The sequence below is a fragment of the Mastigoproctus giganteus genome, chromosome 6 (assembly GCF_048544385.1).
Source record: "Mastigoproctus giganteus isolate SK-2022 chromosome 6, ASM4854438v1, whole genome shotgun sequence".
Taxonomy (NCBI): Eukaryota; Metazoa; Arthropoda; class Arachnida; order Uropygi; family Thelyphonidae; genus Mastigoproctus; species Mastigoproctus giganteus.
Window position 1 is genome coordinate 19,571,745 of NC_143580.1, and position 27,917 is coordinate 19,599,661.

A 27,917-nucleotide genomic window follows, 5' to 3' on the forward strand; every position below is an offset into this window, starting at 1 on the left:
AAATAATCAATTTAACACAATTCAAAATCAATTCAAAACAATTAAAATTCAAATTAACGCAATTAAAAGAATCTAACGAAAATATTCAAAACGATTTTTTACTAAAAAATCGATTAATTTACTAAAATTGATTTATGAAAGCAAATTGCAATCTTGGCACAATTTTGTCCATACATCTGGAAATAATAATCCTTGGGGCATCTTTTATAAAACTGCTAAAAATAAAATGATCCTGGGTGACATTTTTAACTCCATTACCTCCAACAGTATGGAAACTCTTACATTAACAGACTCCATAAATGCCATCTTGGACCAATTGCTGCCTAATGATGATCTCACTATTGACACTTCATACCATCTATCTATTCAAGATTTAAACCAAAAATACCTTCCTTTAGAAGAAAAAAGTCCATTCACTGCGGAGGAACTTACTTCAATCTTGAATAAAATTCAGTCAAACAAATGTCCTGGTGATGACCTGATTGATAATATATTTATCAAACATTTTTATGACCTAAGGCCCAAAATTCTACTTAAATTATTCAACAACTGCTTAAATACTGGAACGTTTCCCAAACCATGGAAACATGCCATTCTTAAGCTTTTACATAAACCTGGTAAGCCACTAGATAATGCCAGATCCTACTGCCCCATAGCCTTGCTCTCTCACCTGGGAAAAGTGTTAGAGAGACTAATCGCTAATAAAATTACCATACTGCAGGGAGCTACAAGCTCCACATCCTCTCTTCAATACGGTTTTATGCAAGGGCTTGGATGCGAAAATGCCTTATTAGAACTTCACCACCTTATTGACAGCTCCACTTCCAAGTACGTTACGGAGATCTTTATCGATTTTGAGGGCGCTTTTGATACTTTATGGTAGGAGAGCACCCTCAGTAGACTCCGTTCCAATCATTGCTCTCTTCAGCTTTATAAACTTGTTAGAAATTACTTTGTCGATCGCACCGTCATCACTAAAAGCACGAAGATTCGCAGGTCTGTCTCCCGTGGTTGCCCCCAAGGATCAATTTTGGGTCCCTTGATTTGGAACCTAGTTCTTGATGATTGGCTGCTTAGGAAGACTTAATTTCAAAATGTGCAACAACTTGCGTATGCAAATGACCTTATCATTTTGGTGAATGGAAACTCAAGATCTGATTTAGAACTCTATGCCAAAGAAGTACTCTTTGAACTAACGTCTTGGTCCTCTAAGAACAAATTGAAATTATCCCCAACCAAATCGAAGTTCATGATTTTTAAACACAAAGACTATGGCAGACCACCAGTTGTAAAACTTGACAAGAAATCACTTCCACTTGTCCGAAGCACCAAATTTTTAGGAGTCATCATCGACGACCGCTTTTCCTTTACTGCACATATTCAACATCTGTCCGTCAAAGTTAAGAGTTTTACCGCTGCTCCAAATTACCAGACAATACTGGGGATTGAACACTAAACCCCTACATCTGGCAGGCACCATACCACTTGACCTGTATGTTGTGTAGAGGGCTTTGCTTTTACATCCGCAGAGGCATTTCTACGGAATTATTGTTAACCCTCAGGCTGACCCCAAAACTGAACGAACCTGTTGCTGGAATTTGTTAGTCAACGCCTGGCAGAATAGATTGAATTATATCGAAAAAAGAGCAATTACCAAAAAATTTGTTCCCGACATAACTGCACTACTTTCATCATCCACCAGAAAATGGTTTTCACCCTCACTGTTTACCTCCTACATCAGGGGTGACCAACCTATGGCGCTTTGGACGATTACAAGTGGTGCATTCCATCATAAAATTTCTCAAGTACCCAAAGCCCATATTGCCGATTCTTTGGTTCTATTTCCTTTCATTTCAGGTCCTTCCGCATATGGCTTAAGACGCTCACCACCTTCTTTCCACTTACATGCACAAAAACGTGTCAATTTCCTCAATTTAGCAAAAGAAATAAATTAAATAGTCTCCAAAAAAATGCATTTCTGAATTTTGACCGTAAGTGATCTATGGCTATGAAAATATATCGAGCACCTATTCGTCCATTCTTTTGTATGGATGTTGCCTCCGGCACCCGACTCTATGCACAAGTGGGAAAATAAATGTAATACGTGACTTTTTCAGGAGACTGAGAATATACAAATAGATCCTTTGTTGGAAGTCTTTCAAGTTAAAAGGAAACAATGATAAGATAAATTTGAGGTATTTTCATCTACAAGAAATTTCCATCAATCGCATTTTGCCAACTCAAGAAATAGTAAGGGGGAGCTTCCCCCCCCCCCTAATATTTTGTCTTTTGTACGGCCATTGCCTCCGGTGCCCGACTCTATGCACAAGTAGGAAAATAAATGCAATACGTGACTTTTTCAGGGGACTCAGAATATACAAATAGATCCTTTGTCGGAAGTCTTTCAAGTTAAAAGGAAACAATGATATGATAAATTTGAGGTATTTTCATCTACGAGAAATTTCCATCAATTGCATTTCCAAATCGCATTTTGCCAACTCAAGAAATAGTAGGAGGGAGCTCCCCCCAGGTCGAACCTGCTCATCAGTTTGTCGCAATTTTTCGACAGTTTATAATTGATATTCTGTGCGATACGACGTACATACTTGTGATCTGTTTGTTCTTTTTCAACATTTAGACTTCTAGAGTTTTGTACTTTCCTGTTTTTTTTTTTTTTTTATTCCTTTTATCTGCCACAGTGCAAAAGATAAGCAGAAAGTGATATTAAATGTGAATTTAATGAACAGTGGGAAAATGAGTTATTTATAGGAAGTTCATCAGGAAAACCGTTTTGCATTGTTTGTGAAAGTACTCTTTCACATAATAAAAGACATGATCTTAATAGACACTATAAATCACAGCCTCAGACTAACATAGCAGGAAAAATGAAGCTCGTTCTTGGGTCTGAGCTACGAAAAGAATATGTGACTAAGAAAAAGGAAGAAATCAGAAGACAAAATGTATTTGCTAAAGTAAGTTGTGGAGACTTTGCGATGATAGAAGCGTCCTATGAAATTGCTTTAGTATTGGCGAAAAAAAAAAAAAAAAAAAAAAAAACTTTTTCTGACGGAGAAGAAATTGTTAAGTCTTGTCTCCAAATATTTGCACACCATCTTGGTAATAAAGGTATTGAAAGGAAAGCAGACAAAATTGCTATATCAAGGCAGACAGTTACGAGGAGCTCTCTCTCAGGATGTATCTCAGCAACTGGAAGATCTTGTCCATTCTTGTACTTTCTTTTCTCTAGCTTTGGATGAATCAACGGACATATGTGGTGTAGCCCAGTTAAGCATTTTTATAAGAGAAATTGATGATAATTTTAATGTCTTTGAAGAACTTGCCAGTCTGGAGTCATTGCATGGTAAAACAAGAGGATCAGACATATTTGAAAAAGTTAAATCATGCCTAAAAAATCTAAAATTAGATTATAATAAACTCATCAGTGTATGTACTGATGGAGTGCCGTCAACGATAAGTTAAGCCAATGACACTACAACTTTGCTTGAAAATTTTTTAAATCGTCCTATACTAAAATATCACTGCATTATACACCAAGAGCACTTGTGTGGAAAAACTTTAAATATGCAGCATGTTATGTTCCCGGTTGTGAAATTTGTAAATAAAATTAGAGCAAGAGCATAAACAGACGAGAATTCAGAGAATATTGCGAGTTGTTAGATTTGGAATATGGGGAACTTGTCCTTCATTGTGAGGTGCGCTGGCTTTCTGGAGGACAGGTTCTGAGTAGATTTTGGAAATTGAAAAATGCTGTTTATAATTTTTTAGAACAGGAAAATGAACTACCTGATGAAAGAACCTTATTATTAGATAACAACTGGCTATTTGATTTGGCATTTTTAGTTGATGTTACTAGTCATCTCAATGATCTAAATTCAAAACTACAAGGCATGAATAAATTATTTCCTAGCTTAGTAAATAGCATCAATTCATTTTAAATTAAATTAAAACTGTTCATCTCTGTTAAAAAAAAAAAAAAAAAATCAGGATTTAAGTCAATTTCCACACTTGAAAGAGCAGAATGAATGTGCTGTGGACGACAGCAATTGGACCAAATATCTTCAAAAAATCAAGTTATTGCAAGTGTCATTTGAAAGTAGTTTTCATGATTTGGCAAAAGAAGAAAACTACATGCTCGCATTTATAAACCCATTTTTACTTAGTGAACAAAACATAATTGAGATGCCTTGTAATATACAAATGGAACTTATTGATTTAAAAACAAATTCATTATTAAAAATGAAATTTGATGAGCTTTTTTTCAAATCAAAATGCTTCTGACATGATTAACTTCTGGTGTTCATTACCCTGTGAACTAAGGAAATTCGCAAAAAATTATGTCATTTCGGAATGACATACAGATGTGAACAAGCATTTTCATCCATGAAATTGATCAAAAGCAAATAGAGGTCGCGAATGACCGATTCAAATTTGAAGAATTCTCTGCTGCTCTCAGTAACAAATTTAACACCAAACATTGAAAGACTGGTGAAATCCACACAGGCTCAAAAGTCTCACTAATGGTAAGTAATGTTTATGTGCTGTAATAGAAATTGCTTTATACAATAATTAAATCATTTAAAAATATTAATTATGTTTATGGCATATCCTTAATAAAAAGGTTATTAAGGTTATGCCTGGACTCCTAGTGAGCAGAGAGAACAGACGACTCCAAGTTCCAACCTGATCTCTCTCTCGGTGCTCCATCTCACTCAGAGCTCTCTCTCTCATCACATTTAACAACTGTGGTACAGAGCTATCTTCACCAAACGAGACTCTCCGGCAGCTGTAGCACCATCAGCGGGTTCCACGACAGTGGTCACCCTCTCGTCCAAGAGATCATCTCTCACTATTGTAGATTGGTGCTCCAATAAACATGTCTTTTGAACTGGCATACATTATTTAATTTAGTTGTGTGTTTGAGTTATTCTTTTTCCTCCCCTAAGCGAAGCAGATGCTACCCCTATCCCTATTTTCCAACCCCAACCATGAACATAAGAAGGTAGAAAAGGTGCTTGAGTTGTATGGCGCATCTGAACTCTTATGTGAAAAAATTGGCACATGGTATATAAAAGGTTGGCCACCACTGTCCTACATACTAACTGGACATGTTCGCTTAACGAAAAACTCTACCAATTCAGACTTTCCGATACAGTCTCCTGTCGATGTGGGCTACGGGAAGAATCTCCTCATGTACTTTTTGAATGCTCCATTTACGAGGACCTAAGATTGGCTCTTAAGGCAACAGTACCAAACTTGTGTCCCAGAGGTGAGAAGATACTCATTTCTGTCAACAATTTCCAGGCCCTTCAAACCTTCTGCAATGCTGCTTTTAATCACAGGAAGGCTTTCAACCTCTATGTAAATTCAAGAAATCAAACTGAAAACACATCATAAATCATAATACAGCCTGTTGCCTCATCCTGACAACATCATATACAAAATTGCTGTTATGATGTTGGGTTTCAAAAACAAGCAAAGGTTTTAACAGATGCTGCACTTTTCTGACTCATCCTTTATCAAGACTCTCTGCAACTAAATCCTTCCTCTGCTCAGTGATACCGTCATCGACCAGAGACTTCTGATACCACTCCAGATTAACAGAATTCAGAATTACAGTAATCCCCCGCTATTCGCGGGGGTTACGTTCCTGAGAAATGTCACGAATACCGAAAACGCGAATACTGAGTTATGGCTCCCATAGTAATAAAGGGGTTCCGTTCCAAAGTATGAAATATATAAGAAAAACTAGTCTAAAATTTTGTCTATGTATGTATTATATGTACCTTCATAATATGACCATTAGAAACGCAAGCATATGGCATCGAAATGAAAATAAGAAACAATTTAATATTAAATGTAATATTTATTAGAAATTTCAAACAAATCTTTCAAACCAGCGCCTTTGCCAGCTAAAAAAAACTTATCCGCCAGTGCTATCACCAGTTTCGCTAAAGTGTTGATAAAGGAGTTTTGCCTTTTCACGAATGATGAGTGAATTTAACGGAATTTTATTTTGAGTTCGGTCTTCTATCCACAGATTTAAAGCCTTTTCCATTTTTTAAAATTTAACATCACGAGTTACAGAGCAAATTTTTGAAGCAATTAGCGCGTTTTCACGGACACTACGGCGGATTTTTTCTTCCGATTTTTTGATTGATCGTATCGTTGACTCATTGATTTTATAATGTTTTGCCACTGAAGAGACACTTTCACCATTAGAAATTTTGTCTAATAACTCAATTTTATTCGCTAATGTCAAATAACCTTCTTTGATAAATTCACATTTCCCTTGTTAGCCATATTTTTGTACAGGTAAAAAAGAACTTGTCCACAATAAAGGCACTTTCTTCCGTTAACACACTCGAAAAAGTCTGTTTTACACTGCAAAACGGTAGATTTATCACTTTTGTAAGCATATTAATTTATAAATTGATAAATTTATTCAATTTATAAGCATATAAGTTAAAAGCAAATGACCAAACCTTCCATGACAAGCGCATAACACACTGAACAAGGAATAGCGAGAAACATCCACGCTTGCGATTTTGTCACCCCCATCCATTGAACGCTGTTTTGACCAGGAAAGAATTTTAGCCACGCCCATGTTTTTTTATGGCGGAAAATATTCACGGTGCTTTAAAATTCACATTTTTTTTAGGTTTCATTTTATATTAAATCAGCGATCGCGAATACGAGAAACCGCGAATAGCGGGGGTTTACTGTATATCTAGAACTTGTTCCTGCTGATCTTGTTTTTGGATGACATTACTACTTCTGTTTGACAGTACACCTTTTCTCTTTGTGGACTACTTTGGGAAGCACTGCATAAAGACGTGGGCAAAGACACAGATAAAGATTTTACTTTGTTTTATTTGATTTTTTTTATTTATTCTTTTTTTTTTTTTTTTACTTTATTCTATTCTCTACCTTATTTCTTCGTCTTCTGCTGTCCTGTCTTGAGTGAGTGAGTGAGTGAGCGAGCGAAGTTGCTGGCATGGGGTTCTTTTGAATGGCTCCAAACTCTTTGGACATTCAGTGCTTGACTGTTGAGGTTGGCCATGGTTCATGCATAGTTGTGGCCTACCTCCCCGTGGTGTAGACGGACACTGGGCAGGCTTTCCAAGTGATTGCCTGCCAGGTGACAAAATGGCCAGAAACAACTAAAAAACAACAAACAAACAAACAAACACACACACACACACTCTGCACAAACATAACATTACACACATTTCTGGCCTGTTACAGTGCTCTGTTGTACAAAGACGGAGTTGAACTTTCGTTCAGGTGTCGACCTACATAAGATACTATACATGTCTACATTTATTTTGTGTTAATTTTCCCTTCTTTTAATGTTTTCTATTATCAAATGTCTATACCAAGTAAAGATCACTTTTACATGTTATTGAGATATATAATCTTGTCACAATATATTGGTTTATAATAATAATAAACGATATAATAATTTATTATATATATATATTTTTTGTTTTTTTTTACAAAACACCTCTGAAACTTTCAGTATAAACCTGTCACAGAAAAATTATTCACTGTTTATTATTATGGTCACTCATTATTATTTAAAAACGCATAAATAAAATGTTATGAAAAATACAGAATAACTTATGATATGGAAATTCCGATTTCTCGTTCCCGAATCCCAAAGATTGATATCTGTCAGGAATTTGGAAACACTAGTTATGACCTATGGGAGGGTGGGATCACTAATTTAGGGAGTCATCAGAAATAGAAGGCTGAGAAAACAATGACGTTGAACAACTATGAAGAAATTGACTGGGTAACAGTTCCAAGTAAACACAATAGCCATAACATTTTCTACCACAAATATTAATATATTCTACATCCTGACTGCTAACACCAAGATTATATTAATAAATTTAATGAAAAAAAAAAAAAAAAAATCTACTGCCTTCTTTCCAAGGTAAAATCAAACTAGAGTGTCACATTTATGGAAACTAAACTGTTCACATTTCTTGTACTACTACTTCACTTCAGCCACTCAGGGATTTGGTATATACTTATAGAGAACACCGACCTGCCTTGAACAACTATGGGTGGTTGAGTCTTCTTTGTGAAGATAAGTCCAAGTTTTTATTTATCTATTTTACTTATTTATAAATAAATTTTACTTTTAATTATTTTTTTATGGTGGGAGATTAGCTTATCTTCATAATTTAATTTCAAACAATCATTGGTATAATGTAGCAAAGCTACAATGGATTGGATCTTTAATTTCTGGAAGTGTAAACTTTACTTTGCCTTTACTTTGGAAGGTATGACAAAGGATCTCCTTATACAAAATGTCACTATATTCAACTTTGATTTATTCTTCTAATTTCCTTTCTAATGAGAAACCAATCTCAAAATGGTTAAAAGAAAAGGCAAGTGATGTGGTGTAGGAAGTTCAAAATCAGTTCAATACTTACCCCAAAGAGAATATTCTGAATAATTACCACTTCCTGGAAGGCAAGACTCTATAATTCTATACTGGACTTCTGCTTCTTTGCTTCCAGTGAATACCCAATGACCTCGAACGTATGTTGTCTGCTGAGCTTCTTCAAGTTCTGCTAATGGCGATTCAACAGGACTCTCTTCTTCACTATAGCAATAAAATAATCACCCTATATAATTGTTCTAACATATGTCCTATAAATATAACAAAGACTAGTTTTGGGCAAAATGAAAATACTAATTTGATGAGTCAAGGACAATGTCTAAATTTTCATTACATAAAATATCAAGAAATACATGCACTAAACTATATGTCAAACTAAGAAAAATTTTAGTTCATTAAATAATAAATTTGGGGAATGTTCTCTATACCTGGAAGTTTTTTTTTTTTTTAATGAAAACCCCAAACGAGAGGTATTAGAACCTACAGTACTTGGTACCGTGCTTGGCTTGGAGGTTGAAAAGACGAAAGATATTTGTTGACATTAGACTTCAACTTCTGTAGACTGTAATTTTCAGGAAAAATGTACGAAGGAAGGTTGTTCCAGAAAACAGCAGTTCAATAAATAAACGAGGAAGTTGAAACGTTGGTTCCATGAGTTTGAAGTTGGACAGTAAACGGATGTTGGCTGGTGGCGGCATGTGTTCAGACTGTTTTGAAAGAGAGAGCGGGAATTATAGAAGCCGATTCAGAAGAACAGTGCCCATGGAAGTATCTGTAGAAAAGGCATGCAGCAGAAACAGTATGTCTATGAGACAGCAAGTGGAGGGACTCTGTTAGAGAGGAGTCACTAATTAACCTATCTGCTCTCTTCTGAATGGAATCTAGAAGCCTAAGAGAGGTTTTGGGACACCACCCCAGATGTGGGACCAATATTCCATGGTAGGGCAGATTTGCAAATTGTACAGAGTGAACAGCTGATTGGAAGAAAAGTAACGCCAAGAGAGAAAGAGAAAACCAAGTTTTTTTGATGCAGAGAAAGCAATATTTGTAATGTGCTTGTGCCAAGAGAGATTAGAAGTCTGGGTAATCCCCAAAAGAGATATCATTTTTCTTAAAAATCAGAGTGTCACCAAAGATAAGCATGGGAGCAAAAGAATCCTTTTTTGTGAGATATAAGACAAGACTGAGTTTTAGAAGGATTGAAATCAACTAAGTTGTCTTTGCCCTACGGGAGAATTACCTGGAGATCGGCATTTAAGGAATTGGTAGCAGATTTTTGAGAAGCTGAAGCTGATTGAGCAGGACAAGGTTTCTCAAAATGGAAAGTGGAATGCAATGTGCTAATCATCGGCAAAGCTATGGATAGGATTTCCAGTCAATGGAAGAAGGTCATTAATATACAAGAGGAAAAGAGTGGGGGAAAGAACTGAATCTTGGGGGACACCACAGGCATTAGCGGAGAAGTTAGAAGACAGAGAGCCATCTACCATCACCCTCAGTGAGTGATCGGAGAGAAAACTGGATAACCAATTACAAAAAACAAATTGGCAAACCATAAGATGGAAGCTTGTTTATAAGACCTTCATGCCAAACACGATCAAAAGCCTTTGAGATGTCAAGAGCAACTGCTTGTGTTTCACCAAACTTTTCCATTGAATTAGTCCATAAATGGATAACACAAGCCAGAATATCACCAGTGGATCGACACTGACTGAATCCCTACTGGCGATCATTGATCACACGGAAGGTTTCTAGGTAGTTTAAGAGTTGGCGGTTAATTGATTTCTCCATTAATTTAGAAAGAGTAGAAGTAATTGCAATGGGACGATAATTGAATGGGAGGGATTTGTCACCCTTTTTAGGAACTGGGTGGATATGAGCAAATTTCCAAGCAGAAGGAAAAACACCTTTGGAATAAGAAAGTGAAAAAAAGGCAGCAAAGAATAGGAGTAAATTCAGGAGCACAGGTTTGGAGAACAAGTGAAGAAATACCATCAGGACCTGGAGCTATCTTAGCATCAAGATTTGTCAAAATCCTTCTGACGGAATACCAGAGGAGGCATTGAATGGAGCGTGTTTGGAATGGTGGGAGGTGTTTTACCAAGATCATTAATACATGAGTTAGAAGAAAAATGGGATGCTAGCAGGTCAGCTTTATCCTTGGCTGAAGTGACAACAGTACCATCTGGTTTTGACAGAGGTGGGAGCAAAGATGGGCAAAAGTTGTGGCCAATAGCTTTGGCAAAAGACCAGAATGCTCAGCTACCATTAGGGCAAGAAGCAAGTTTTCTACTCAGCCTGTTCAAAATCTAGTTTGGACTGATTAATAAATGCTTTACAATTGTTGCGAGCTTTGGTGTAGGCAGAAAATGAAACTGGAGAATTAGAAACAAGCCAATTATGATATGCAACATTCTTGAACAGCCTTAGCGCATTTATTGGAAAACCAACGTTTAGATAAAGGACGAGATTTTAAACTGGAGTGTGGAATAAAAGATTGCATTCCTACAAGAATAATTTCACTGACACGCTCTGAGCAAATGCTGACCTCAGAAGTTTTGAAACAGTAATCTGACCAAGGTAAAGAAATCTCGCAGGTCATCGCATTTTGCATTCTTGTAATGCCAAACAATGCGAGGTTGGGAATAGCCATGAGATAAAGGCTCCACTGGAGAAGAGACAATCAAGTTGTGATCTGTGGTGCCTAAATGACCTCTCACTTCGACCGTGTACTTAGAGGGGTCGTTTTTTTTTTACTACATTTGCTCACATAATACACTCTCCGAGCCTGGTGACAGCGGTTTCACATCTCACTGGAGCCAATCACATATCTTCAGACTTGAAAACAAAACCCCAAAGTAGATGTATCCAAATAATTTAGTACTCAGTAAACTAATATTTTGCCAAATTTAAAATGGACATTAACATTATTTCTTAATATCTTAAATACTAAAAAAAGCTCATTCATTCATTTTTATCTTTTAGGTAGAAAGGTTTATTCCCGTACTACACGATGATAGCCAACTGATGGCCTGTGGGCCATGTGCAGCCCAAGATTCTTTCATATGGTGTGTAATCAAAGTATACAAAAAATAATTTCTCATCCAGGATGTTAGTAAATAAAAATGTTACCAGCTGAAAGTTTGCAACTATGAATTATAGGAGACAAAAAAGATAAAATAAGAGAAGCAGAGACAGTTTATAATAAACATAGCAATGTGGCAATACTACCAGTTTCAGTTAGTTAGTGGGAACTTAAGGGAATGCTCATTGTGAAACTAAATGTGTACATATACACATACATATTTACAGTAAATGTTTATTTATAAAAAAAAACATATTACACCTGATATTTTTTACATCTATAATATAGAAACCTTTAATACACCATAAGTAATATATGACAGCAAATCAGAACGTAAAATGTCCAAACTTTAAAAACTAGATGTGGTATAAAAATGTAACTTTGCACATTGAAAAAATAAATACAATGGTGACAAATTAAGCAGTGTTCTCCCTGGGACCTACTCCGAATGGGTACACTGCCCAGCTAAAATTTTAAGCGATTCTCGTTGTATGGTATTGCTCACTGATCTCGATCAATACTATGCGATCGAGATCAATGCGACAGGAGCATATAATGTTAAATTATGCAATTAATTTCTGCTCTGGATCTCTTAAGTCACATTTATAAATGAGAGAAAATTTTATAATATTGTGAAGTATTACACTTCCCCACTACTTCATAATGCCACCCAGCTAGTAAAATTTTCTGGGAGAACACTGTTAAGCAAAAGTGATCTGAATGACTTCCTTTCAAATATTTAGCATTAGCATTTTAGCATTAGTAGAGGCATATGATGGAAGAAAGCAAGCTTATGGAGCATCAACAACAAAAAAAAAAAAAAAAAACCCACTTCCACTTCACCCCTCCGTTCGTTCGAAATACCTGTCCAGCTGAGCCTTAAATTTATTTAGGCTATCAACTTCCACAACAAGGGATGGAAGTATGTTCCACCAACCAACTACCCGCTGGCTAAAGGCAAATTTCTGCACATCTATCCTACATCTGTCTTTCCCCAATTTGAATTTATGCCCTATCAGGTGATTATTCTGAGCAAGAGGAACAATCCCATCAGCACTGAGCATGCTCAAACCATTCAAGGCTTTATACACCTCTGTCAAATCACCACACAGGTGACTTGTCTCCAGACACTATAATTTGCAAAACTTAAGCATTTCTTCGTAAGAGCAACCCTTTGTTCCATTCACTAATCTTCTTGCCCTCCTCTGTACTCGTTCCAACAGCTCTACATTCTTCTTAAAATGAGGCCTCCAGACCTGTATACAGTACTCAAGGTGTGGGCTGACCATTGCCTTATACAAGGGAATAATCACCTCCTTAACCCTGCAAAAAAAAAATTCCTGTATATCACTGACAAGACACCATGAGCTACTCTTGCAGACCATCTGCACTGCTCAGAAAATTTCATACCTGACTGCACAGTTACTCTGGAGTTACTGCTTCCCATATGTAGTACTTTACATTTGTCAATGTTAAACTTCATTCGCCACCTCTCAGCCCATCTGCTCAACTTTTCTAGATCCTGTTCAGCAGTGTACTATCATTAGAGTCCTTAACAACCCTGCCAACCTTCGTATCGTCGGCAAACTTTCACATTAAGCTTGATATACCATCATCAATATTATTTATAAATACAGAAAACAATAATGGACCAACACTGAACTCTGAGGGACTCCACTAATAGCATTAGTCCACAATGAGCAGTGTCCATTGATTACCACTCTCTGCCTTCTCCCCCTCAACCACCCCTTTTATCCATAGCAGCAATTTGCCTCCAATGCCACACTGCTCCAATTTGTTCAGCAGTCTTCCATGTGCAACAGTATCAAAAGCCTTTCTAAGATCCAAATATATGATATCAAAGTTATTCCCTGCATCCAGTTCCTTTGTGACCACATCATAGTATCCAATCAAATCAGTCAGGCAAGACTTTCTCTTAACAAAACCATGCTGTGTCCAAGCTATAACTGAAGTCTTGTCTGGATGATCCTGCAGTGCTTCTTTAACCAGTGCCTCCATTAATTTCCCTGGAACAGAAGTTAAACTAACAGGTCTATAATTACTTGTGTAGCCCTTTGAACCTCCTTTGCGAATTGGGGTCACTTTTGAACATCTCCAGTCCATGGGTACCTCCCCTGCGTCCGAAGAAGCTCTCATAATTATGGCTAAGGTTTGCTTACTTCCTTTAATATAACTGGATAGATCCCATCCACTCCAGGTGCCTTTCTTATGTTATCTTCAACAATTTCTCCTCCACTTTCATCTCAGTTATTACAAAATCATCTAGTTCACTGCCAGAGTTTAATTCACTTCTGGCATTCCCCTCCCTGAATAACTCCTCATGTGGGAATGCAGTTGCAAAATACTCATTTAGTTTGTTAGCCACCTGAGCAGGATCATTAACAGTTGAACCATCAATATCCAGTGGACCAATCCAATTGATCCCTTTACTTCTAGAGTTTACATAGGTAAAGAACTCTTTGCTGTTTTTCTTTGTATCCTTTGCCAAAGATTTCTCATAATCTCCTTTGTGACTTGGTTACAGACCTGCTTATATCTATCATTGGCTCTCATGTCACCCATTAATTTATATGTATCCCATGCATTTTTCTTCTCTGCCATATGTCTCATTAGTTCATCTGACATCCATTTAGGCCTAAACCTTGAACAATATTTCTTAGTTGGTATGTAAAGCCTAGTAGCTTCCAAGATAAATTCTTTGACTGCTTCCCATTTTGAATTTGCTGTTGGTAACATCATCAGTTGGTCCCACCGTATAGAATTTAAGTACGGTCTCAGACCACTGTCGTCGCCTTTACGAAAGCAAAAACCCTTCCCTTTATTCCTGATGGTAGTTACCTCTGAGTAAATCCCACTTCAGCACACTGTGATCACTGCTACCTAGTGGTTCCTTTATCTGCAGATTCTTAATGCATGAAGGATCACTACTGATAATCAGATCAAGAGTATTACTCCCTCTAGTTGCCTCCCGAATGTGCTGATGTAGAAAGCAATCGTCCAATAAATCCACAAAAGCCTTGCTTGGTGACCAACCCACAAATTACAGTCAATATGACTGTGCAGTGATGTATTAGAAATACTCAATCATATACAGATATACAAAAGAAGTGTGAGGAGCCATCCATTTCATATGAGCTAAAAGAAAGAACAAAATATATATCCTCAAAGAAATAATGACTATGTATAATTAAAAGCAATGCCTGGAAAAAAAAAAATTTTTTAAATGACGATGACTGTTTAAGGACGGGCAAAGAAACCTGCTGGAGAAGAAAGCTAGTCAACCACAAATATTTCACTGCTGTTTTACAATGCAAAAAACCTACAAAAGAGAAATAACTGTGCACAAATAATTCACAAGTAATAAAACTGATTTCAAATATTCAAGAATTCTGAATTTTCTGTGTTTTCCAAATCTTCACTTCCTCACATTAATTTAAGAATCTCATTAACCAAAAAATATTATACCCCTGGCAAGGTTCATTAGAGTTAGTGATGATAATTACTAGGCAATACCAACAATTACAACTTGGTATACACTGATATCTCACTGTGCATCTGACATTAAGAAAGCTACATATCACAAATATAGCCCTAAAGAGGATTATTTGCAAATACAATTATCCACATATAAGAGTTAAGTCGTGTCTACAGGCCATTGCACTTCATCTACACCTATAGTTACTCAATTCCTATCCTTAGCTTAACCATTTTTAAAAATCAAAACACTCCATATTTTCAAAATGAACATTTTTGCACTGCAAATATTGCAACTTCTCCACATAAAGAACAACTGAATATTACTAGATTACTGTCTGACGTTGTGCTGTGATCCCTACTTCGGGCAGAGGATGAGAAAACACATACTGTCCTACCATTAATATCAGGACAATAGTATCTACAAATAACCTTTATTTACAGAAAAACTAATAATGTGTGCTTAATGTGCACTAAAACCTTTAGCCTTCATGACAACCTTCAGTCTCCATGGTGAACACTTCAATTTTTTGTAAACATGCTCTGATATTTTCCACCATTTGGCCTTCAAACCAGCAACTGCTTCAGGTCTGTTTCTTCGGAGAGTCTCTCCTCATACACACCCAAAAATCCAACTCATCCCAGAGGTTCTGTACAAGATTGAGGTCAGGGCTCTGGGCTGACCAGTCCAACTTTTTGATACTCATTTTCTCAAACCACTATCACAACATGAGCAGTATGACATTGAGCATTATCCTGCAGATACAGGTACAGGCCTTCCCCAATGTGCTGCGCCAGTATAAATAACACATTATCGGAATGTCTAGACAGACCTCAGAATTCATGGTTTCATTCATAACGACCACCAGTTCCAGACCAAACCATGAAACACAGCCCCCAGACCATCACATGGGATGATACTGTCCAGCAGGTAGCTTTCTCCAGGCATCTGCCATACCCAGGCACAATCATCAAACTGGTAGACCATGTACTGTGACTTGTCACTCCAAAGCACAGCTTTCCAATGGTCTGTAGTCCAAAAACAGACTTACACCAAACTAGATGGCATAAGGCATTAAATGATTAGGGGCTTGAGGGCAGCTGCATAACTGTGGTAACCCATATCATGCAGTGTCCTACACATTGTACCAGTGCTGAAATGTCTCAATTATCTCACCAAGGGCCTGTGGGTACTACAGTGTTAATCTGCATTCTGAGTGGACAATTCTTTGCAGGAGTTCTCCTGTCACATTGCATCAGTATCAGAGATTTTCCGGATCATTTTGTGATGGTTTCAACACTAATCTGCTTTCATTTGTAGATCAAAACAGCAATTTTTAACCTCATTATCTTCAGTGTCATTGAAGTGTCAACATACAGACTGACTGCTCACCTGGCACCCTATTATCATCCAGCACTAGAAGTCTTAACTACTTCCATCACAGCATCTTGCATTTACAATTGTACTGCTGTCTCCTCAAAGGCCTAAGAGCACATTTATAGTTGTATCTGACATGTGGTGCTTGGGTAGGATGTGACCTATTAATGGAGGGGTATTCACATATTAGTGGTAGGACAGTGTTGTATATACCAATGGAAAAAAACTAGACACATAAACCAAAACAAGCTACAGCTCCAAGTGGGGGGGGAGTGAAATTTTATAAAGAAACTAGTTTATAAATCTAAGATACATTGAAAAGAAAACCCCTGGTTTTTTACAATAACAAATTCCACTTTTTTATTCATCTTACTCGAGATAATAGTTTGTTTAAGTGCCTTGGTCTGCCTTCTGTTGGTACAGTATATCCCCAGGGCAGAAGCACTATCATGAACAGTAATAACATTCAGTTGTCCTGCATGCAGAGAATTGTCAATATTTCAAATATTGGCATTTCTCTGCACGCAGGACAACAACTGAAATTTATCATATATTAACTGAATTTATAATTTATCATGAAATATTTTCATTTTTATATTGCAACTACACATCCTGTAAACTATACTGAACCCTCAAATTCAAAAAAACAAAAGAGAAAAATGATAAAACATACCTTTTAGATGGCCGAACTTCTGTAATTGGAAATATGTAGGTGACCAACTGCTGTACATTTTGCTTTGAAGCTTCCTTCAGGTTTTGCCTTGTTGCAGCCAACCTCTTCCGTTGTCCTGATGTATTAACACAACACTTATCTATTCGCCTATGCATCTTCTGCACCTTTTCAGAGTACTTCAAACTTTTTTCTGAAAGTACTTCAACTTGTTCCTGAAGTTCAACCAATTTCCTTTCTTCTAAATCAAAATGAACCATTTATTAAAATTTAAAAAAAAAAAAAAAAAAAAAACTACACCAGAAGCTTTTAGTAGAATGAAGCCACTTTTAAAGCTTCCACCTAAGTTTTTAATGTATATTTTTACCTCTCTATATAATTTTCTGTATTTTAACTTTATTATTATTGCCCAAAATTTTTATTGCTTTTATTTCTATAGTCATTTGAATTTTAAAAAATTTTAAAACTTTTTTGATAGATGTCAAAAGGAAAGTAAGGTACCATTTGGCAAATGTTTTTGCATCCTAGATACATATAGAAATGATACAACTGCACTAACCTATATGTATAGGTTAAGTTTTTGTGGCTTTATGGCTTAAACTAAAGTTTGCAGACTGGTGCAAAAAAAAAAAAAAAAAACTGAAGGAGCTCAAAAATGGTTTTATTAAAAGTAATCACCACCTGATTGCATTCACTTATTACACTGTTCTAAAAGTTTTTGAAAAGTCAGCAAAGGCATCCAAAGAGAATGTTCAGTTCGGCAGTTACATTTTTATGTCTTCAACATCCTGAAATCTCTTCCTTTTGAGGGAAGTTTTCACCTCGAGAAATAGGAAGAAGTTCATTAGCACTAGTTCAGGAGAGTAGGGTGGATAGTTGATCTATACAATGCCATGTTTTATCAGAAATGTCTTGCACAATGTGCAGAATGGGCAGGGGCATTGTCCTGCAGTAAGAACCAGCTGCCTTTTACTTGAAATCACAGCCTAAACCTGAGAAATGTGCTTCAATAGTCTTTGAAGCATGTAGAATGCAGCCTTGACTTGCTCCCCTTTGGGTACAAATTCCTTGTGAATCACACCTTGTTTGTTGAAAATCATGATTAATATCAACTTGATATCCTGGACTTCCGCAAATGAAACTTTTTTGGGACTTGGTGATGATTTTGAAGTCCACTGCATGCTCTGATGCTTTGTCTCTGGGTTGTACTGAAACACATCTTGCTCATCTCCAGTGACAATACAGTTGGGGAAATTAGGATTGTCTTAACAAATCTGGATGAAGTCTTTACATGATGACACTCTTCATTGCTTCAGCTCATCCATGTAGCAGAAATTTTGCAGACAGACTTTCCATTTCCCTAAATCTTCATGCAGAATTTGACGAATCATTTCCTTATTAATATCAAACTCATCATTAGCCACCATTCTGAGGATCAAACAACAATCTCTTGCCACAATTTCCCACACTTTTGCAACTCTATACTCATTTTGAGGGGTTGACAATACCCATACTGAAATTAGTTTTTTTTTTTGGAAATTATTATTTTTGAGCATATCCATCTAATTATTGTGATATTTGTAGTTCTACATATAGTGCATCAAATTCACTATAAACGTTCAAAACTTTTGCCAAAGTATAAAAAAGTGGTTAAATTTTAAAGTTTAGAAGTGAGGGTGGGGGGAGAATATATAACACATTTGTGTGGTGAGCTAAGGCCCATTTTCTGTATCACCATAGAAAATAGGTCTTGGCCCACCACAAAATGTCTGTCATTTATACAGATCTCTAAATAAGATGTCGGTGTAAATTAAATATCTTCATCATTTCACTTAATGTTACTTCAAATAATAATTACTTTATTAAAATTTTATTTGCATTTTATAACAGTCACACAAAAGCATGATTATTATTATTAAATGCAAACAATTTGACTATGAAATAAATTTATTTCAATCTCTGAAAAATGAAACAAACAATGTTACATTTTAATGGAGCACATTCCTATCAAGAGATGTATTGAGTGTGCAACTATGTATATGCACATACACACACAAGCAATTCCAAAATTTACTTTACTGGGAAAGTAAAGTAAATCTTGGGCAACAATAATAATTTTTGCAAGAGATTACTAACATTACATTATAATCTAATGTTGAATATTTTTAATAAATAAACTTGATAAGATACAAAAATTTCATATTGCAGAAACATGAAAATGAAACCTTAAACCAGTAACTGCCAGGGGAAATGGCTATAGAAAGACAATGCTTTCTATGTAGAAATTCACTGATTCTTCTGCCACATTAAGAATGCCTTTGTTCTGTTCAGTTGATTTAAAAACATCAGATAAAACAATGAAGAAAGTTTGCTCCGCTCTTTATCAAGTTCATTAAAATTAGCAAATTATATGCACTACAACTTTGATAATGTACAAATTATATAATCTTTTCTATACTTTAAGTAATCTTGATAAAGAATGGAAATATTCAATTTAGCATTTTATCAAATAAACAGCACAAAGGCACTGATCTTAATGTACAGTCAGTGTCAGCAAATATCTACTTAGATAATTATATCGCAACAGTTCACAACTCACAAAAGCCTACCGTAAGGATGATTTATTTCATTATCCTTGTATCAGTATTTTCTATCTGTTCATAATATCTGGTCAGTAATAAAATAACTAATAAAACAATATATAAAAAATCAAACTGAACTAACCATTTTCTTTGTGTTGTGAATTGCTATCAATTGCTAGCTGTAATAATCTAATTCTTTCTGTACACATCTCAATCTCCCTTTTCTGAAATGATAAAAAATAAATAAATAAATAAATAAAAAGTCAATAGATGACTTACACTCTAGCTCTAAGATTAAGCATGCACAAAGTGTCTTCCTGTACAGCTCATTAAAAAAAAAGTTCTAGGCAGATCTGGATTTATACAGCTAAGATTCATTTTTTAATGAATATTAAAATATTATAAAAGGCAAGTACAGCAGATGCATTTGTCCACCTGAAAGATTTTTTAAGTAAAAGATAGAGAAAAACAGCATTTTTTTTTTAACATGGGGGGAAAAAAAAAAAAAAAAAAAAAAAAAATGTGCATTTACACCTAGAACATGCTGGGAGAGAACGTTCATGAAGAAATATGTTCATAATGTTTACATATATTAAGACAAGGCTATTCATGACTGGTTGATATAATAAAAAAAATCTACATCACCTGCGTCAGTAATTCTGATCATAATTTTGACATCATATACTTGGATTTCAGGAAGGCTTTTGACACTGTTGCACATAAAAGACTGCCGTACAAACTGGAGCAATAGGGCATTAAGGGCAAGTTACTGTTTTAATATTTATCAATGATATTGATGAAGGTATATCAGGCTTAATGTCTAAGTTTGCTGATGATGGTTGGCAAGGTGGTTAAGTACAGTCGTCAGGGTGAGCTACTGCAACAAGATGTAGGAAAATTGGGTCGATGGGCTGAGAAATGGCAGCGTAAGTTTAACATCGACAAATGCAAGGTACTGCACATGGGCAGCAGTAACCGCAGAGAAATTTATCAATTGTGTGGTAGTGGAGGATGATTGTAATTGTGCAATCAGACACAAAATTCTCTGGGCAGTGCAGACAGTGCCAGGAAAGTTCATGGTGTTTTGTCAATTATATACAGAAACTCTGCTAGAAGGGATAAGGAGGCGATTATCTCCTTTGTATAAATGCATGGTTAGGCCGCATCTTGAGTACCGCATACAGGTCTGGCAGCTTCACTTTAGGACGGATGTAGATCTGCTGGAACAAGTGCAGAGAAGGCTACCAGTTTGGTGAAAGGAACAAAAGGGTGCTCTTACATAGAAAGGCTTTGGTTCTGCAAATTGCAACATCTCGAGACCAGGCACCTGTGGGGAGAAGATGTTTAAAGCCTTGAATGGATTGAGTAAGCTGAATATTTAATGGTATTCTTCCACTTGTTGAGACTACACACATTAGGGGACATAAATTCAAGTTGAAGAATGATTGAAGGAAAGAAGTTTTCCTTCAGCCAGCAGGTGGTTGATTGTTGGAAAAGGCTTCCATCTGTTGGTGTGGAAGTGGATGGGTTGAATTAATTCAAGGAAGAAATAGACAAATTCTTGGAGGGTACGGATGGGTAAACCGTTTTATTTATTTATTTTTTTTTATGTAAACCACAAACACGAGAGGTATTAGAACCTATAGTACTTAGTACCATGCTTGGGATGAAGGCTGAGAAGAAGAAAGAAGATATTTGTTGACATTGGACTTGAACTTCTGTAGACTGTAATTTTCAGGAAATATGTATGAAGGAAGGTTGTTCCAGAAAACGGCAGTTCAATGAATAAACAAGGAAGATGAAACGTTGGTTCTGTGAGTTTGAAGTTGGAGAGTAAATGGATGTTGGCGGCATGTGTTCGGACTGTTTTGAAAGAGAGAGTCAGAATTATAGAAGCCAATTCAGAAGAACAGTGCCCATGGAAGTATCTGTAGAAAAGGCATGTAGCAGAAATAGTACGTCTATGAGACAGCAAGTGGAGAAACTCTGTTACAGTTTAGCCATTAATCAACCTAACTGCCCTCTTCTGAATGGAATCAAGAAGCCTGAGAGAGAGGTTTTGGGGGCACTACCCCAGATGTGGGAACAATATTCCATGGTAGGGCATATTTGCAATTTATACAGAGTGAGCAGCTGTTTGGAAGAAAAGTAACACCAAGAGCGAAACAGAAAACCAAGTTTTTCAGATGCAGAGGAAGCAATATTTGTAATGTGCATGTGCCAAGAGAGATTAGAAGTCAGGGTAATCCCCAAGAGAGATATATCATTTTGCCTAGAAATCGGAGTGTCACTAAAGATAAGCATAGGAGCAGAAGAATCCTTTTTGCAAGATATAAGACAAGACTGGGTTTTAGAAGGGTTGAAATCAACTAAGTTGTCTTTGCCCCATTGGAGAATTACCTGGAGATCGGCATTTATAGAATTGGTAGCAGATTTTCGAGAAGTTGAAGCTGATTGAGCAGGGCAACGTTTCTCAAGATGGAAAGTGGAATGCAATGTGCTATCATCGGCAAAACTATGGATAGGATTTCCACTCAATGGAAGAAGGTCATTAATAAAAAGAAGAAAAGAGTGGGGGACACCGGCATTAGTGGAGAAGTTAGAAGACAGAGAGCCATCTACCATCATCTTCAATGAGCAATCAGAGAGAAAACTGGATAACCAATTACTAAAAACAGTTGGCAGCTTGTTTAGAAGATCTTTATGCCAAATACATTCAAAAGCCTTTGAGATGTCAAGAGCAACTACTTGTGTTTCACCGAACCTTTCCACTGAATTAGTCCATTAACGGGTAACATAAGCCAGAATATCACCAGTGGATCGACACTGACGGAATCCATACTGGCGATCGTTGATAAGATGGAAGATTTCTAGGTAGTTTAAGAGTTGGCGGTTAATTGATTTCTCCATTTCTTTAGAAAGAGTAGAAGTAGTTGCAATGGGACGATAAATGGATGGGAGGGATTTGTCACCTTTGGAATAAGAAAGTGAAAAAAAGGCAGCAAAGAACAGGAGTAAGTTCAGGAGCACAGGTTTTGAGAACAAGTGGAGAAATACCATCGGGACCTGGAGCTTTCTTAACATCAAGATTCGTCAAAATCCTTCTGACATCCTTTTGATGGAAGACCACAGGAGGTATTGAATGGAGCGTGTCGGGAATAGTGGGAGGTGTTTTACCAAGATCATTAATATATGAGTTGGAAGAAAAATGGGATGCTAGCAGGTCAGCTTTATCCTTGACTGAACTGACAACAGAACCATCTGGTTTGGACAGATATGGGCAAAAGTTGTGGCCAATAGCTTTGGTAAGAGACCAGAATGCTCGGCTACCATTAGGGCAAGAAGAAGTTTCCTACTCTTAGCCTGTTCAAACTCTAGTTTGGACTGATTAATAACTGCTTTACAATTGTTGCGAGCTTTGGTGTAGGCAGAAAATGAAGAATTAGAAACAAGCCAATTACGATATGCAACATTCTTCTCTTGAACAGCCTTAGCACATTTACTGGAAAACCAAGGTTTAGGTAAAGGACGAGATTTTAAAGTGTAGTGTTGGATAAAGGATTCCATTCTTGCAAGAATAATTTCACTGACACGATCTTAGCAAATGTTGACATCACAAGTTTTGAAACAGTAATCCGACCAAGGAAAAGAAGAAAACAAATCTCACAGGTCATCCCATTTTGCATTCTTGTAATGCCAAACAACACGAGGTTGGGAATAGCCATGAGATAAAGGATCCATTGGAAAAGAGACTGACCAAGTTGTGATCTGAAATGCCTAAAGGACCTCTGACTTCGATCGTGTACTTAGGAGTTTTTGTGAGAAAAAGATCAAGCATGTTGGCTGTATGATTAAGATTGTCCAGTATTCTTGCAGGTAAATGAACAATCTGTACAAGGTCATTAGTAATTGCAAAAGCCTCAGCATCTCGACCAGAAGGTTAGTGTGACTAGAAAACGGAAGCCAGCTGGAGCTGTGAACATTAAAATCACCAAGGAAAATTACCTCACTGTTAGGAAAGATGGACTGGAGAAAGTCAAAGAGCTCCATGTGATTAGTGGAGTTGGGAGAACAGTAGAGACAAGAGATTTTAAGCCAGAGAAGATCAAAGAGAGGAGATTCCAAATTGCCAAGTCTCTGACAGGGAATATCAGAATGGACATATGCACAAGTACCACCTTTGAGGGTGAAAGGAATCATACAGCGAATAATTTGGGCATCTGAGATGAGCAGTAGTTGAATCAACCGATAACTGAGATTCTGTCAGAAAAAGTACATGGGGTTTGGCAGACTGCAAGTGGAAATGGACATCGTTGAGATTAGAAATGAGACCACGTATATTTGTGAAATGAATTAGGAAGTGCTTGGGAGGTTTAGATCTTTTAGTAGATAAGCTTGCTCTATTAGTTTGACAATTCATGGTGTATTCAATAGTAAGAAAAAGTGGGTGGGACATGCTGTATGAAGTAATGAAATTTTTGGATATGGCGTACATGTGGTAAGAATATACCCAGATCCTTGACATAACATGGCCTCGACAATGCTCCCAGCATACACACTACTCTGACTCCCTCCAGTCACTATCTGGCAGAGTAGAGGTAGCGAGATTATACACTAGCTGATCTGGAAGCCTCCTAGAGAGTTATCAATACGTTCGTTCCAGTGTACTAACTAGCGGCCGGTCTGCAAACACAGTTTTAGAGCTGTACCCTCGAAATGTAAGGAATATTGGATCTCGCCATGATGTTCATCATAATCTCAAACCTCATCATACTGCATGATGGAAGAGCTAGGGAAGGGCTGACCGGAACTTAGCTCTAGAGACTAAACATGGGTTCCACCACTTCAATAAGGAAAGTGGTGGTATTGCACCAGTTGATGAGAGTCATCTACCACCTAGTACTGTCTGGTAACAGAGGGGCAGCATTCCTCCATGTGGTGTGGGCACCACACCTCGACCCCTGCTTATGTTGGTTCCCACCTGGGTGGTTACCCAATATGTACTTGTGCATGGAGGTTATACCCAGGATTACTAACAGTCCCACCATCGTGAAGGTGCAAGCAGAATATTTGGCTGTCACAGGCTGATGCTATATAATAAGCTTGTTTTCTTGCATCATTTGCCATTACTACTGCTACTAATACCCAGAGGTCTGCGGGCACTGACTGACCATGTACTTGAAAGGGTTGTTTGTGAGAAAAAGATCATGAGTGTTGGGGGGGGGGGGATCAAATGCCACCTGGGCATTTGCCCATATGCGACTAGTTCTCATTTGTGCATTGTGAATGAAAGCACTTTCAGTAGGTTATGATATTAAGTAAAACACAAAAACCCCAGGGTCAACTCAAATCGCAAGGCAAAGTTGACAGAAAACCATTTTTGGGGACTGGAACCCTACTACGATGAGCTACCGTCCCCATCACAAGGAGGTAGGTCGCCCTATCTAGCATTAGTTGTACCTCTTCTCAACAATATGCTCTTAATAAAATCGGTGAACACACTGAAATACTATTTTCACAAAGCTCCACCAACGTTGAACGGAAGAGAATGAGCGTCCCTCATTCCAGTCTCATTTGAAAGTCCAGATACAGGTGACCCTCACTTAACACTGATAATTCGTTCTGGAAAAACAGAGCGCTAAGTGAATCAGCAGTAAGCGAGCACCGTATCCTGTAATGTAATACAGTCTATTCCAGTTATTTGGGACACATTGGAACTAGCGCATTTTGGCCCGATTAAGCAGCTTCCCCAATTATCCGAAGTTTCACTTAAATAGCTAAAAATACAATGGCCCCTGCTTTATAATTGGTTCATTGTACAATCAAATCAGGTTACGATGGACTAACCATAGTAAAGTACCATTCACTATACGACATGTAGTGATAGCACTGGCGGGATAAGTTTTTTTGCTAGCAAAGGCGCTGGTTTGAAATTTCTAATAAATATTACATTTAATATTAAATTGTTTCTTATTTTCATTTCGATGCCATATGCTTGCATTTCACTATGTACTATCATATTATGAAGGTACATATAATACATACATAAACAAAATTTTAGACTAGTTTTTCTTATATATTTCATACTTTGGAACGGAACCCCTTTATTACTATGGGAACCAAAACTCAGTATTTGCGTTTTCGGTATTCGTGACATTTCTCGGGAATGTAACCCCCGCGAATAGCGGGGCTTTACTGTAATAAAAAAACAACAACCCATGTACAGTGGTACCTTGGTTTGCGATCATAATTCGTTCCGGAAACGTGCTCGTAATCCAAAGCACTCGTATATCAAAGCGAATTTCCCCATAAGAAATAATGGAAACCCAGATGATTTGTTCCAAAACTCAAAAATATTCATATACTGTAAAAATGATTAATACAAAATACATACCTTTTTATATTTTTAATATTTAAATTTAATATACATAAAGCAATCGAATTTATTAATTATTGGGTAGGACGACTTTCACTGTCTCTAATGGAATCACTGCTATCTGTTGATTTTTTCTTTTTGTGCGACTTTAACAAGGAATCTTTCCAATGACGCTTGCTTTTGCCTCCTTTTGAGGATTTCACGGAAATCAGATTCATCGCTCGCACTATTACAAAATGAGGAGGCACTCTTGATACACATAAACAAAGCTGCCCGCGTGTAGCAACTGAATAAACAACACCATAAAGGCGGAGATACACTATTAACACCTCACATTTTACTAAAGCACATTTCTAGGGGTTACTACCATAAAACAATTTCCAGTTGCGTTCCTGCTAGTGGAATCTGTTATAAACTGGTAGTAAACTCGATCTAATTGCATTTGCGATTATACTAGCTGGAATTGTTGGTTTTCACGTTATTATGGTGAAATGTGTTTCCCCTTCATGGATATAAAAAACCATAAATACATTTTCAAAATCTTCTCTTCATTCCTATCGAGTTGCGTTCGGTTGGGGTGATTCTGCGTTCGACTGCCATTTCTTGTAAACGCAAAGGCTAATTGTGCATAAGCGAATTCGGTTCGTGTTATATAAGATATCGTTCCCCTATTTATAAATCGTGTATGATCGAATTCGTGTAGTGTAAACACGTGTTATACGAGAACTGACTGTACTCGTATTGCAAGACCTCGCTCGTTTATCAAGTTAAAATTTATTAAAAATTTTTGCTCGTCTTGCAAAACACTCGCATACCAAGTTACTCGTAATCCAAGGTACCACTGTATTTACCTTTTCCGTGATGACTCTCGGCAGGCCACGAAATCCCTAGCACCTTGCTTAGAAACACAAAGAATCACTTTCACCCCTGCCTGCGGCTATTGTCAATCTATTAGTTCCTGTATACCACCAAGCTCTGTATACAAATCTGGTACTTTATTTCAAAAGTTGTGCACAGTCTTCTATAAAGTACTTCAACTTTGGATATTATTCCAAATGTTACATTACTAAAATTAATCAAGTACAGTGATTCTATCTATGACAGAATTCATAATTTGTGTCAGCCAATGTATTACCTTAACTCATTGTCTGTAAATTACATGATTTTTGCAATCTCATCTTCAAACAGTGCACTTACCTCAAACAAATAATGCATAATTTTCAAGAATCTTTTGTATATTTGCATTGTCCGAGAATATTCTCTACATGCATCACGAAAGACAAGTAAGGTTTAACATATATCAGAGTATAAGTACACCATATTATTATAGCAACACAAACCACAGAAAAGTTTACCTTTATATAATATAAACATAAGTAAAATAATTGTTATGAAGGAATGTCATCAAAAGCACAAGACTTAAAGTGGCTTTCGAGATTCAAAGGCAGACAAATTCTGTCTGCCTGAAAGTTTCTGGCCAAGACGAAATGCTTGTAGTTAACTCCCCACATACTACTTTTCAAACTTTGCTTCCAGCAGTGTCTTATTTCTGAAGATGAAATGGAAGGGCACATGAAAGATATTTGATGTCTTGGAAATTCAGGAAAAAAAAAAAAAAAACAAAACACAGTAGATACCTGATGGTACAGTGAAAAAAATATTTCTCAAGATGGCAGAAGGCAGGGTACAAATGAAGAAAGAAAGCTTAGGATGATCACCGCTTCCTTATCCCGGCTAGCAAAGTTTCTGTATACAGTGAAACTTCTCCTAACGGACACCTCTCATTAACGGACATTGTCAAATTCCCCAAACTCACCTCTATTGGTTTTAACGTGTTTGCAGCTTCTGTTTAGCGGACATTCTCTGTAATGGACGCGGACAGGCAATCTGCACTGTT

At 36.9% G+C, this 27,917-nt stretch overlaps 1 protein-coding gene across 1 annotated transcript in view; it reads right to left on the reverse strand.

The window, feature by feature from the left end:
- Positions 1 to 27,917, reverse strand: part of Atg14 (autophagy related protein 14) — a 109,480-nt gene that overhangs the window by 23,441 nt on the left and 58,122 nt on the right. The window contains exons 4-6 of the mRNA XM_090375781.1: positions 19,787 to 19,868; positions 17,066 to 17,303; positions 8,466 to 8,638 (exon numbers count right to left, since the gene is read on the reverse strand). Of these exons, the coding sequence (XP_090231907.1) occupies positions 8,466 to 8,638; positions 17,066 to 17,303; positions 19,787 to 19,868 (493 nt within the window). The remainder of the gene's footprint in view (positions 1 to 8,465; positions 8,639 to 17,065; positions 17,304 to 19,786; positions 19,869 to 27,917) is intronic.